This window comes from Trachymyrmex cornetzi, unplaced genomic scaffold, assembly GCF_001594075.2.
Source record: "Trachymyrmex cornetzi isolate Tcor2-1 unplaced genomic scaffold, Tcor1.1 scaffold67, whole genome shotgun sequence".
NCBI lineage: Eukaryota > Metazoa > Arthropoda > Insecta > Hymenoptera > Formicidae > Trachymyrmex > Trachymyrmex cornetzi.
Window position 1 is genome coordinate 1,328,784 of NW_017299992.1, and position 14,590 is coordinate 1,343,373.

Genomic DNA, 14,590 nt, shown 5'->3' on the forward strand with positions numbered 1-14,590 from the left:
CTGTAGAATATACAACTTCTGGATCGATTTCCTAAAAACTAATTTTTTGTAAAAAAAAATCGCTTTGAAATTCTCTTTGTGAAAAAAGGAAGCAAATCTGTATAAGGAGATCGATTTAAAATAGCCTCTAAAAAATTAATTTTTTGCGAAATAATTTTATTGAAACTTAAAAATACCTACTTGGATGTTTTATTTTTTAAAAGTAGTTGTATAATCATATATTTTCAAGGAAAATGTATTTCTTTAATTAAAAACGTATTATTGATAAAGATGTGCAACAACATTATGATAACGATAATATATAGCGAACTGTCGAGTTAATATAAGTTAACAGAACCGAGATACAGACTACTTTGTTAGTTTTTGACTTTTTTAATATTATGAATCTTATCGAAGTATAAAATATAATAAAAAATACGAATAAAAAGAGTAAAATAAAATAAGTACATGGAACGAACGGAACAAATGAAACGGACTGTTTTTTTTACTTTATTATATAACTGTACATACTTAGATTTCTTTAAATATATTAGGTGTACAAATTAATTCAGTGTTTTTATCGTCTTTATCGAGTTAAAATCGCTAAGTTGCTTCCGCATTCATTATAGTTGCTCGAAAGATGGTGTAAATAAGTCATCGAAAACAATGGAGATTATTTCGGGTATTAAATGTGTACTTGTCTTTATGTGAGTAACTTTGAATGAAAAAAAAGCATCGAATTAATTTGTACCTAATATTTTTCAAAAGACCTATAAAATAACTTTATTATATATGTAGAAATAAAAACGTAGTATATATGCATGTATACATATATCTAAAAATTATCTTAATTAATTTTTATTTATAAAAGAAATAGTAATTTTACAAAATAATAAAGATGGGAATACATTGAAAAAACACATTAGATGTTTAGAAAGTCTAAATGCACATTCTTTAATTTAATTGTTTTTTCACTTGGCGGTGAGACGTTCTAGAACAGGTGCACTATGTACACGAAGTTGAGGAGAGGCAGCATAGCGTCACCTGTCGACGATCGCGTGCAAAATGGCCGCGTCTGTCAAAAATACGTTGCACTGACAGGAGCAAACGCTACGGGATACATTACATAAATATAAAGTGAAGCAGGTTCGTATCCGGTGCATCGCATGGGCCTTAATACGGCTGAAATTTTTGCACGTTTCCGAGGACAATAAAGCGAATCCGTACACCTCTGGGCGTGGCACGACATGATTCGCTCCCAATTCCGGTTGTATCGTACTCTTAAATTCTTTTTTCGTCGTAAGTTTTCTGTGAAAGTATGTGCCGTTTTTATCGCGTTCCAATAATTCCGTTGTTAGTTTATTAATTAAGATTATTTTATCGTTATATTATCACGAGCGCTACGAACTTTGTGAGGTTATGTTATAGGGACAGATTTTAAGATCCTAGCACAGAAAATTTATTTAAATATGACATTGTTTATATATTTTTTAATATGTTTTGACATGCTGTATATATCCGAAATATATTTGAACAATATTTATTACTAGATATATTCAGAAATATGAAGATATATATTCTGTCTAATTAAATATTCAGAAAGTTTATTGTTATTTTAATTCTATTAATTCAAGAGTTTTGAGCTTAATATTAACTTAAAAATGGTTAACTGTGTTGGCACTTTTTAAATTAATTATCATGCATCTAATTATAATTGGTTTTGTACAGGTGCAGACGGTTTATATAATCATAGATAACAGTGAATGAAGATGTAAACAAGAATGTCGTTGCAACGAAAGTAGAGAATTTAAGATTATCTTTAATACAAGTATGGAAAAGAGAGGCAGTGCAGAACTCCTGGGTACAGAACAAAGCAATTCGAAGAATGCCAGTTCAGATTCTCTCAACTCAGACAGCAAGAGCAGTTCGCTTAATTCAAAAATGGGCCAGGAATCGGTATAAAGCAGAATTTATTTGATTATAACATTGATAACATAATACATTACTATTTATTAAATCTCGAGTGAATCTATAAATTTCTTTAGGAGAGTTGGGAAAAAGCTTCACATTCAAAAAGTTTTTCTTCAAGCTCCACTTCAACAGATAATAACATAGTTTCTGCTTTAGAGGCTAAAAAAGATAATCAAGTAAAAGTGAGTTTGTAGCGAATTCTTAAGTACAACACAGTTCTTATTTTTATTTATGTCATTATGGCATTTTTGTTGATACAAATATTCAATGATAATCCATAAATAGTAAAATTTTTTTGTTGAAATACGATGTTCTGTTGTGTAAAATATTTTCCTATTATTTCACTTTTACTTTGCAACATATTTACTGTTGTTGCCTTTTATTTCTGTTGAAGTTGTAGAAAAATAAAAAGCTTTTCTTCTATCATAAAATTTACTATTACACAATATTTTCAGTTGGTTATTTGTTATTGCTATTTTGATTAGAATTTGTCTGGAGGAGACACGGGACCACCGCTCTTGAATGGAGAACGAGTGCAAGGCATTGCACATGAAGTTACCTATTTGTGTCCTTATTCGGGGCCTGCCAGAGGGATCCTTAGTGTTACAAATTACAAGCTTCATTTTCGTAGTATAGATCGAGAAACGCCTTATGTCGTCGAAGTGCCGTTGGGGGTCGTTAGTCGAATTGAAAAAGTCGGCGGTGCGTCGAGTAGAGGAGAAAATTCTTATGGAATCGAGGTGTTTTGTAAGGATATGAGGAATCTCAGATTTGCTCATAAACAGGAAAACCATTCCAGACGAGATGTATTTGAAAAACTACAACAGTATTCTTTTCCATTATCTCACAAGTTACCTCTCTTTGCCTTTGAATACTCTGAGACTTTTTCTGAAAATGGTTGGAACGTTTACGAACCTATTGCAGAATTAAAAAGAATGGTATATATCAATCATTCTACACGAGGCATATCTTGTATAGAATTTGAAAAAACTTTAACGCGATGTTATAACAATTTGTTCAAAACTTTATATTACTTCTCATTGAATTTCAGGGTGTAAATAACGATATGTGGAAAATATCAAAAATCAATGATACGTATTCGCTATGCGACAGTTATCCAGCTGTCTGGGCAGTACCTGCTGCAGCGACTGACGAGGATCTTCAAGCTTCTGCATCTTTTAGAAGTAGAGGTAGACTTCCGGTTCTCTCATGGATTCATCCAGAAAGCCAAGCGACGATAACTCGTTGTGCTCAGCCATTAGTTGGTGTCGGCGGCAAACGAAGTCGCGAGGACGAGAGATATGTGCAATTGATAATGGATGCCAACGCACAAAGTCATAAACTCTTTATAATGGATGCGCGACCGATGCCAAACGCGATAGCGAATAAAGCGAAAGGCGGTGGATACGAAAGTGAAGATGCTTATCAGAATGCGGAATTAGTCTTTCTCGATATTCATAATATACATGTCATGAGAGAAAGTCTTAGAAAGTTAAAAGGTATCAGATTTGTCTAAAAAAATTAAATTTGATAAATAATGTAACATTTTTTTTTACTTACGTTTGCTTTATTTCAGAATTATGTTTCCCCACAATTGACGAGGCTCGATGGCTGTCAGGCATAGAATCAACAATGTGGCTTAAGCATATCAAATGTGTTCTTGCTGGAGCTGTAAGAATTGTGGACAAAGTTGAAAATCATAAAACTTCAGTCTTAGTCCACTGTTCTGACGGTTGGGACCGAACAGCACAAGTAAATATTTAATTCTTATTGACTTTTATTAAGAGGTTTTTTTTTATTGTTTGATGAAAAAATATGTTTTTGAGTACGAACTGAATGAAGAGTATAATATTTTTCGTTAATTGTTTTTGTAGAAAATTTATTTTTACCTTTATTTAAATTTATTTTATAATTTGTTAGATTTAATATTACATAAATAAATTTGCAATATTACAATCTTAAAACTTATTTTTAAAAATATATTTCTTCACATAACAATAAAGCTAGGAAAATTTAGTAAATTATAACGATGTAAATTTTATATTCCGTATCGATCGATTCTGACTATCGACGAGTATATATGAATTGAAAGATAAAACATTACAATGTTTATTATACATATTTATTGTTATTATCTTCTTTAGCTTACAGCTCTTGCGATGTTAATGTTAGATCCATACTATAGAACCGTCAAGGGATTTGAGGTTTTAATAGAAAAAGAATGGCTTAGTTTCGGACATAAATTTCAACAGGTACATAGAACTTTCTTTAAATTTCAGTATTGTATGTTGTTTTATTTGCTATAATTAATAATGATTTTTTTAGAGGATAGGCCATGGCGATGAACATCATAGCGATGCCGATAGATCGCCGGTATTTTTACAATTTATCGATTGCGTTTGGCAAATAATGCGACAATTTCCCAACGCTTTTGAATTCAACGAACATTTTTTAATCACTATTCTTGATCATCTTTACTCTTGCAGATTTGGCACGTTTTTATTTAGCAGGTAAATATTTATAGACAATTTGAATCTTATATTTTTATGTATATGTATCATATTGATATAACATTTATAGCGAACGTGAAAGAGTACAAGAACAAGTAAAGCAAAGAACAGTCTCTCTCTGGTCGTATACCAATAGTCAATTACCTCTTTATCTGAATCCTCTTTACCGATCTGGTACGAATTATCAGCTTGTTCTAATGCCAGTTGCTAGTATGCGATATATTAAACCGTGGAAAAGTTTGTATTGTAGATGGAACCCTAGTATGCGGCAACAGGTACATAAAAATATTTCATGTAAATTTTACATTATATAGTTTACTAATTATAGAATGTCTTTGTTGAAATATCTGTTTTTACCTGCTTCAAGGATCCTGTCTATCAAAGAACAAGGGAGCTTCTAGTCTTAAAAGAGCAGCTCGAGAAGCAGCTGGAGGAGGGTAGACGCGAACAGGCCTCACGTGCGAATCGAGCCATTACCTCGCCGGCGCCACCCAGAATACATTCTCCGGTTCACATATAGCGCCACGGGGAACTATGACTCTAATAATTTGTAGTTTTGTAAATGAGCTGTAAACTCTTGATCTACTCCTTCGAGTCAGTACAAGATATTTTGACTGAAATTTGTGGATGCTATGTATAATACGCCCACTTGATAAAAACGAATCTCGATTCGTGCGCATTTTTGCATTTTCAATGAATTAATCGCAACCGCACATGCAACGTTCCTTCCACATAATTCATGCAAATTGTACCCAGTTTATTTCATCGTAATCGAATATGATTTAATACAAATGTATAGAGGGATAAAAACATCTAAAAATCGATTTTACTTTATTCGATTTTAATTACAATTATTACATTATTACAATATTACAGTATTTCTTTCATGTATGCGAAATTATAACCTCACATTCCTTATATTTTTTTCTACTACGAGATTGGCTGAACATTCGCATTAATAAGATATACGGTGATTCTGCCATTAAAGACAATGCATATGCACAGATATAACTAATCCCAAAGTGTCCAACAATCATAGCGCTCTAAAAATGAAAATTGTGACAATAAGTGTATTTATTTTGTCGAGGTTGGAGTTTTGATTGTTCATGTACTTACCATGGACAGAAATTCTAAATGAGCAGATGTTTCATTATGCAAACGAATCGAATGTATAATAAAAGGATTTAAAAGGTAAGCGCAGTACGTAAGCCTACTAAGAGGAATCCAGATTTTGCATGTTAACAGCTCCTTAACGATGCCTGTAATACAGTCAAGCGTTTGATAAGAATAAAATTTTTTTCCTAAATTATAACATTGTCCTGTTATGATTTATTATTGTCTATTACAAAAATGCTTATTAAGCCTTGTGTCCACAATGTTAAAAATCACTCCGAGATCTCAGAAGCATTTCTACCATCAGGGCCATAAGACTTTAAAGTAGTTTAAAGTATTAAATTTAAAAAATGGGATTAAATAGAATATTATATATACGAATAATATAACAATTTATTTATGCTGATATGATATAAAATTTATCTATTTATATTGTCAGAAAGGAAAGGTTACGAGTCAAAGCTAGTTGTTAAATGTTAATGATTAATCTGTTTTTAATATTTATCAATCCATGTAAACATAAAATCATACAAACGTTTCACCCTTCATCAGGTCATCGTCAGTGTAAAATATAATAATTCAACTAATTAAAAATAAAAATAAAAAAGAAATATAAAAGAATCGCAATATAAATCGATTATATAATAGATAATTTAAATATAACATTTATAATATCATTAAATGATATTATACATTTATAATATCATTATAATGATATTAAAAGTATATGTAAATTTGTATTCTCTTTTTCGATGAAAAGATTTAATGTTTATATCGATAAATATTAAAGATAGATTGATCATTAGCACTTAACAACTAACTTTGACTTATAACTTTTTTTCTGGCAATTTTTATTTTAAAAAAATTCTTGAATCAGAATATTTTTATTATTTTTTATTTATTTAATACTATTATTAAATCGACTAACCTCCATGCTCAGTGCAACACACTATTACAATCCATGCTATGCCTATGGCCCAAACTGTTCTACTTAATGCAACATAGATAGCAGTAGACAGAACAGATATCTGTCGTTTGTAAAGGCCAAATAATACGAAAATGTTGCAAGCAGCACTAATAGTCCAATATAAAATTATAGTACTCTGAAATTTATGTATTTTGTTTAAAATGTTGTATATTAAAATAGGTCAATTGATATAGATTTTAACAATTCTCAGCAATTTTAGCGATTTATTTTCACCAAGATATTAAGAATAATTTAAATGTGGGTTAAATAATTCTTTTATACATTTATATAGTTTTTTATATTATATACTTGTGGTTTTTAGCTGTGTATTGTACTGTAAAGTGAGAAAAATGTCAGTATGTTAATTTATAAATGATTAATTCGTATACATATACAGGGTGGGGAAGAAGTACGGATACCCTGAAAAATCTTGAAAAATGTTAGTTTTATTACAAAAAAGTATTTCGGATAAAAGTAAGATTTAAAAAGATCTATTTACTGGTCTTATTAGTTTGCCCTTTGGAGGTTGCTCCTCTTATTTTTATTTTTAGTACAAAAGTCCTGATTTTGACAAATTATTTTATGCAAAAATGGCTTAATCCATTTTAAATGTGGTACTGTATGTTTTTTTGGTCACTGAACACGATGCAATAATGCGTTTAGCTCTATGATATACGCTTTAAGAAATTTTGAGTTCAAGGTCGATTTTAGCAAGATTCCAAGCGTCCAAATGGGTCGTTACTTTCCTCAAATTGTAGGTCTGTTTACTCAAAACAAGATCCAATTGGCGCATTTTCCCGGGACTTCCTACAGGGCCTTTAAAAGTTGCATTTAACATTATAAAACGTTTTTAAGGATAGAAAAAATTTGTTTACAAGTTCTAAAGTATATCGTTTTGTGATTTTGACATCCTTAAATCAAATGCCTCAATTTGACAATAAAAACTGTTTATTAGAAAATGAAATGAGTAGCTAAATGAATTATTGTATCGTGTTCAACGACCAAAAAAACATACAGTATCACGTTTAAAATCTAGATTGAGCCATTCTTGCATAAAATTAAACATGCATTAAGGAAAATCGAAACTTTGATTTAAAAATCATCCACTAGCAATCTCCAAATCTTAATATATTTTGATAAAAATTTAGGGGTGTTCTTTTGGCATGAAATGGAAGTTTTTGAGCTGAGAGGCTAATTAAAAATAAAATTATTTTTTATCAGTCTAATATATTTGTATGTATGTATATAATTGCAGATATGATTTAAAAACTAGCTACTGTTAAAGCTAACTTTTGTAAAAAATAATTTGATATTAGTCCATGATTTATAATTATGAATATTTCAAATCCGCGTTCTGCATAATTAAAAATAACAATCTAAATTTTATTAATCGGTAGCTTACATACTCCATAACTCCAACAATTGGTTACGTCAAATTTTCTTATATAAAGATAAATATTATATACTTTACCTTTTTCAAGGCTATTTTTTTGTTAAATCTTTTTATAATGTAACCTGTAATTATTCCAATAATATATGGACCAATTCGAACCCATGGTGGGTAGTATAAGACATCTTGAAGTCTGTACTGTTCGTCCAAACTGTAATAATAAAAAAGTGTTTATTTACTTAATTAGTCTCACAATTAATAGGATGCTCTTCAACTTACGTCGGAACATATTCATAAATGTATGAGATATAACCGCTTAAGATAATCGAGCCTATCAAAAGTGTACCTAGTATGACAACAGCCACGTAAAAATATCTGAAATTTGTAGCTTTTATTTATTCAGATACATGCGTTGAAAATATGTAATATTCAATCAACGATCGTTTAACTTACACAGTTGACAGAATTAAAAGTGTCAGACCGATTATAAAGAATTGCATATCGCTGGATAGATACCAACTCCAAGACAAACACTACAAAAAAATTTCAATATAACTCCGAATAAGGAGGCTCTCTTACACGCTTTTGAGTGTGAATGATATTATAATAAAAGCTGTATTCCGAAATTTACTGCCAGTACTGAAAATCTATAGTTTACGTTACGTGCACTATAGATTTTCAGTACTGGCAGTATATTTTGGAACCAGCCTAAATTGGCATTCGTACCATCGTATTATGATTAAACAGATTATTTATGTACAAGACATTTCTCCACCAGTATTTCGCGCAAGTTTCATGCGATTTTTCCTCAACGTAGAATTGCGAAGTCTTGTCGTACCAAGTTGAGTTTAATTGCACTATTCCTATCATTATTATATAAGTCGGTGTCAACCTTAAAAGAAATTTCTAGATTTAATTTTAAAAACTATAAAGAAACCAATTATTATTATCTGGCTCATTGTTAAATTGATTTTTTAAATTGCATTCTGTGTTATTTTGCTCATTACTGTACCATTGATGCTGTCATGCTTACAGCGTCGTCTTTGTTATTATTCGCGTGAATCAAGATAACGTTAGAAACGTACCGGATATATCTCTTTATTACGCTGACAAAGAACCTATTTAGCTTCTCTCCGTAATGAATTCTTTCCTTATCTATTTTATGCTCTAAAAACATGTAAGCCAATAAAAATCCGCTTAAAAAGAAATAAGTGTCAACCGATACGGATGCGTTGCTTATCACTTGAATGGGGATACCTTCGGCGAATCTCAACGTCCATACTTTATTATCTACATATGTAAAACGACATTTGTTATGCATGGAAAACGACATTAGGAGACGTAAATAACCAGTTCTACAATTTTTGTGTAAGTATACACTTACCGAAATAGTCCGCCGTGTAAAATATAGTGTGAGCTATGATTATCCAAAGCATAGACAGAAATCTTATGCCGTGAATGACGGCTATTGCTTTGGTGTCCAATTTTGTGTTAAATATTATCTTCGTACTCGTGTAAACGGAGAAACACATTAGTACGTTCCCGATTCTACTTTTCACACATGAAGACGACAAATCGGTCATTTTCAGCTCCTCGACCGTGTTTTCTACATCTAAATCACAATTCAGAATCTGTATTGATTAAAAATTGCAAAAGATGCTTACCGGCGAAGGCAAAAAAACTTAACAGGCAAACAAGTGGAAAAAAAGATATTGCACTATAGGAATTAATAACATTATACGAGAGAAAAAATATTTTTGTATATTTTGAAGTTTTATTAAAATAATGTTTCCAATTTAGTAAAAAAGTTTTAATGCGTATATATAAAACGTGAGCGTGATTTTCTTTTGAAATATCAGGAATATAACAAAATCAGTATTATGAATAGTCCATTACCGAAGAAGCTCAAAAAGAGAGTTTTACAATTAGTTAGACATATACTTACTAACGACAGTTTTAGCCTTTGTCTTTAAATATGTTTGATATATGAATATATCGTATATTGTACCGCTTATCATCATGGCAAAGGTAAGCACTAAAACAACACTGAAATGATAAAATTAATATTTGCAGATATCTCTTCCATCGCTTTCTCAAACTCTCGGAAGAGATATGAAAATTTAATGTATATTATTATTTTATTTGTAATGTTAATTTTTTATTATTTTTATGTTTTTCGACATACCATATGAGGAGTGTCGCACCACTTAACAGCCATTGATGATCGTCCTTTAAATTTTTTACCTTGATCAGGCTGAGGTCCATGGAATAGAGATCATTGATTAAAAGAACTCTATCTCTAAATATTCCTTCTAGAATGAAGCTTATATTATTCATGGAACAGGATGCGGGCAAACAGAGGCCAAGCGTGATCAGGTCCTAAAATATACATAAAATTTTCTATATACAGCGTTTATAGAAAATACCGGAACCCCTAAATATCTCGAAAAATATAAGTTTTATAAAAAAAATATTTCAGGCAAAAGTTGTAAAGTTTAAAAAGATTTATTTACACTAAAAATAAAAATAAAAGTAACAACTGTCAAAAGTTACGACCTTGATAAATGTTTTTAAGGTCATAAACAACATTTAAAAGATTTTACATCAGTTAGACATCTTAAATAATTGGTACTAATTAACTAATGCCGACGGTACGGTAACTTTTTAAAGTCATAGAACTCAAAAAAGGCTCCACGAAAAAATATTTTGTTATAGTGTTTTGAAGAGCTTTCGAGATAAGCTAAGAATATGTAATAAAATAATTAGGGTTTTTATTTTAAAAAATCGATGTAACTTTGATCTGATCTTGATAACACCATCCAAGGTCAAATAATTAATAAGATCAATGAATAGATCTTCTTAACCCCTACAACTTTTGTTTGAAACATTTTTTTTATAAAACGTATTTTTCGAGATACCTAGAGTTCTATCCGGTACTTACTTGTTATTTGTTTGTTAATAGTTTTACATGTTTTTCACAATTTTACATTGAAAAATTTGAATACTTATCCATTAAAGAGATTACGCAAGTGCCAAATGAGCTGTAAGTCAATTTTAATATAATGGGCCGTCTACATTAAGCCATTAGTCATAAATCAGAAGTCAGAAGCTAAAAATTGACTTATCACGGTCGTCAATTTTTAGCTCCTGACTTCTGATTTATGATTAATGGTTTATTGTAGAAGATCCATAACTTTTTTCTCTCTTTACGATTTATGACATTACACATGCCACATGACCTAAAGACTAAATTTAACGTGTTTATGCCCGTTTGCAATAAATGTTAACAACAAAATTACTTTAATTTGTTCACATTGATGTTAAAGTACACTGAGAAAAAATGTACTAAATTTTAATAAATATCTGTTTGAACAGTACCAACCATTTATTGAATAATAAACGTATATTTTTTTAAAACAAGCATCATTAATTTGATTTATCATTTTTCTATTTAGTATATTTATTTAAATATTTATTTATCATAAATAAATGTTAGTTAGTACTATTCAAATAAATATTTATTATAATTTAATAAATTTTTCCAATGTAAATAAGATTTATTAGATCGTAATATAGAAAAATGCAGGAAATGTCCGATTGAGGATTACCTGACGTATATTATTAAAAAATTGAACTTAAAATAAAAATTTAAAATTTATAATAAAAACCATTTATTAAAAACACGATATATTCCCAGGGAAAAATGTTTCATATATAATTATATACAATCATATAAAATTATATGTAATTATATACAAAATTGACATATTTTATGTACAATTACATATAATTATATATAAAATATGTTCATATATATATACACACTTTTTTTCGAGTAGACAATCTCAAGAAGAACTTACTTCATTTGGTATATTGACGTGATATTGAAGAGTACTGTTGTGTCTGAGATAAGCAACGAAGTAATTCAGTTGGAAAGGCGGGAACTCATTCTGCGGATTGCGGTATCGCGTGTTATTTAATATATGCCGTTTTGCGAACTCGAAGGGAGTCCTGTTCATTATATCCAAGCACTGACTACGACTGCCCATCCAAAAATTATTTCCATAAAGGAAACCTGATTTGAGTTCGCCACTAGAATCTAATGCTTGAAGACAGAAATATATAATTGTTATTTACGTAACAACATTCTAGGCCCTAGAATCTAGGTATAGTGTTTCTTATTCATTGCTACTTAAATACTGAGCCTTTATTAATTGCTGAAGGCAGGATCATTGTTAATTGCAAAAGACAACTCTTAGATAGTTCACATTATTTAGGTGTTTTTAAATTTCATTAACCTCTAACGTCGCAATGGTGTGTATGTGTGCACGTGTGCGTGTGCGTGTATGTGGTGTGCGTTTCGTTATAACAGTCTCAATGAGATTATTACAAAACATAATTATACTATATAATTTTAACATCATTTTCTGCATTATTATTATGCAGTTTACAAATAACATTTGGAAAGATATAATAAAAAATAATAGTTAAATGTTGTAATAATAAATATGAAATATATATATATATATTTTTGTGACTAAAGTAATACTACGAAGGATAATTTTTAATCGCTCTTTTTTGTGACTTATTACTAACTTTCACTCAGATCACTTCTTCATATAAACGATAGTGTTAAAAAATGTTAAAACTCGATGTATAAGGAATATATCTATTTGATTAATTGTGTACATAAGAGAGTGTGTACTCTCAGCTGTAATGTTCTCCAAACTACAGGTATACCGTGCAATTTCATGAGATGTAGGATCCTCGAAATGAAATGAGAGAAAATTGTGCGGTGTTGCACGCGTAATAAACGCTTTTCTCTCGCATATGCAGTTAAGAAACTAGTTCCTTGTGTAACACGAAGAAAGTTGATTCTAGTACTAAGTGTTTTAACCGAAAGTTACGCATGCGACACAATCACGGTAGTAATACACTTATGGAAAATATGTTGTATAATGTGTGAATAAATGAATTACGTTCGGAATGTAACTTATACGCCCCGAACAAGTTGTTCTCCAGTTGAGAAAAAAAGATTATATTTGAGGTTTAAGTAACCAAAGTAATAAGTATCACTTTTCAAGCTCGTAATTTTAATGATCTATTACATAGATTGCACATTTTAACGCATGTGAATATATTTTAAAAAAGCTTAAAAATTTGTAGCACACAAAAATCGATATAAAATCGTTTCGACAGCTCTTTGTATTGGTATTATCTAAATGGTAATTCGAAATCCCGATAAGTCACCTTTTTACTAATTCAACTTTTTAAATCAATTAACTTAATTGATTAAATAAACCGAATTTATTACTTGGAATAAAAAGTTGGTTTATTCTATGTTTATTCTATGTAAGAATGCATGTACAATTGTAATACTGTATATAATTTACGAAATTAAATATAAAACCTCTGACGATTAATTCAATATAACGCTGCAAAAGTAATTAGATGAGACCAATGAGCAATAAAATATCGATATATAAGATGTTTAAAATCTTTGAGATGCGCGGCGCGTGCCGCGGTCATATTTCCCACTTATATCTAATAGCGTTTTTCACTGGCAGAGCTGGTGCGTACTCGGTGCACTTTAAAACCGTTGTACACAAATCGACGTAAAGATGTACGTTTAACAAAAATATAAAAACGAATTAAACCGCGAAATCCTCAATACATTTTATTGTGCTATTTGATAAAACATACATTGGGTATTTTATTAATTGAGATATCTCACTTTTACGTTCAGATTAGATTAGTATATAATAGTTTTAATGAGCACTGAGTGCGCACCAGTTCTGCCAGTGAAGAACGCTATAAATGCTTAGATACGTTTGATATCGACATAAGGACGGTTGCTATATTACATTTTAAATATTCGGCCTTTATACGCAACAAAATGACCCGACATCCAACTTTGCTTTATGTCCATATTATTGACTCAGCCGATTTCTGAAAATGTAATTTCTGCATGGCAACAACAATTTGTAATTATTTGGTTTGTATAACTGTGATGTGTCTTGCATGCGTAAAGGTCATGATACACAAAAAATGTATACAGTAATGAGTAAAACATAAACAGTAAACTAATTGGCCAAAATATAGTAGAGACCGTAAGGCCATAATGCGTCTATTATAATGTATGGAGTACTTGATAAATAAGGAGGGAAAAATAAGAAATTGACCGATTATATTTCATTATTATTTTTCTGACATTTTACTGTGATTGAGCAATTTGTTTATTTTTACTTCTTACACTAAGCTTACTCTGCATATTATAGACGACGCTTAACATAAACAGTACCAATCCAATTTGATTCTCTTCGCAGTAAAAAATTTTTCATGCACAAATATATATAAATATGTTTATACATAATTATACATATTCATGCATAACAAATTTTTTACCGGGTTACTGCTTACGTTTTATTGCGTAAGTGTGTCATGGCGGTCATGGCTTTATCCGTGATTAGTGTTCTTTAGTTATTGTATTTTCTTCTTATGTGTTAATTTATATGACTGAGGATGACTATATGGTAAACAGTTTTTTATGTTTAAATATGTATAAATATATATAAATATATAAATATTCATATATAAACATGTATAGTTATAATTACTTTTTAATGCAATAGAAATAATAATAGTAATGTGAACACATTA

The 14,590-nt window shown here is 30.0% G+C and overlaps 2 protein-coding genes across 7 annotated transcripts in view; one reads left to right on the forward strand and one right to left on the reverse strand.

Moving 5' to 3' along the window:
* The first annotated feature begins 901 nt into the window (after positions 1-901).
* Positions 902-5,071, forward strand: mtm (phosphatidylinositol-3-phosphate phosphatase). Of its 6 annotated transcripts, none has more exons than XM_018517132.1 (10): positions 902-1,125; positions 1,708-1,935; positions 2,028-2,132; positions 2,436-2,888; positions 3,002-3,449; positions 3,527-3,702; positions 4,095-4,202; positions 4,276-4,460; positions 4,531-4,735; positions 4,828-5,071. In XM_018517132.1, the coding sequence occupies exons 2-10, from the start codon at positions 1,810-1,812 to the stop codon at positions 4,978-4,980; spliced, it is 1,959 nt and encodes a 652-aa protein (XP_018372634.1). In that variant the 5' UTR covers positions 902-1,125; positions 1,708-1,809; the 3' UTR covers positions 4,981-5,071. The 6 variants fall into 6 exon arrangements, with proteins under 6 accessions (XP_018372634.1, XP_018372631.1, XP_018372632.1 ...); XM_018517129.1 differs by having other exon boundaries at positions 902-1,278; positions 2,025-2,132; positions 4,828-4,980; XM_018517130.1 differs by having other exon boundaries at positions 902-1,246; positions 2,025-2,132; positions 4,828-4,980.
* Positions 5,072-5,152: 81 nt separating this feature from the next.
* The window catches only part of LOC108767328 (nose resistant to fluoxetine protein 6-like), a 10,549-nt gene continuing 1,111 nt past the window's right edge, over positions 5,153-14,590 (reverse strand). The window contains exons 2-13 of the mRNA XM_018517125.1: positions 11,791-12,035; positions 10,116-10,309; positions 9,876-9,976; positions 9,315-9,542; positions 9,016-9,220; positions 8,657-8,822; positions 8,384-8,463; positions 8,210-8,305; positions 8,012-8,141; positions 6,502-6,676; positions 5,577-5,719; positions 5,153-5,503 (exon numbers count right to left, since the gene is read on the reverse strand). Of these exons, the coding sequence (XP_018372627.1) occupies positions 5,345-5,503; positions 5,577-5,719; positions 6,502-6,676; positions 8,012-8,141; positions 8,210-8,305; positions 8,384-8,463; positions 8,657-8,822; positions 9,016-9,220; positions 9,315-9,542; positions 9,876-9,976; positions 10,116-10,309; positions 11,791-12,035 (1,922 nt within the window). The 3' untranslated portion in view covers positions 5,153-5,344. The remainder of the gene's footprint in view (positions 5,504-5,576; positions 5,720-6,501; positions 6,677-8,011; positions 8,142-8,209; positions 8,306-8,383; positions 8,464-8,656; positions 8,823-9,015; positions 9,221-9,314; positions 9,543-9,875; positions 9,977-10,115; positions 10,310-11,790; positions 12,036-14,590) is intronic.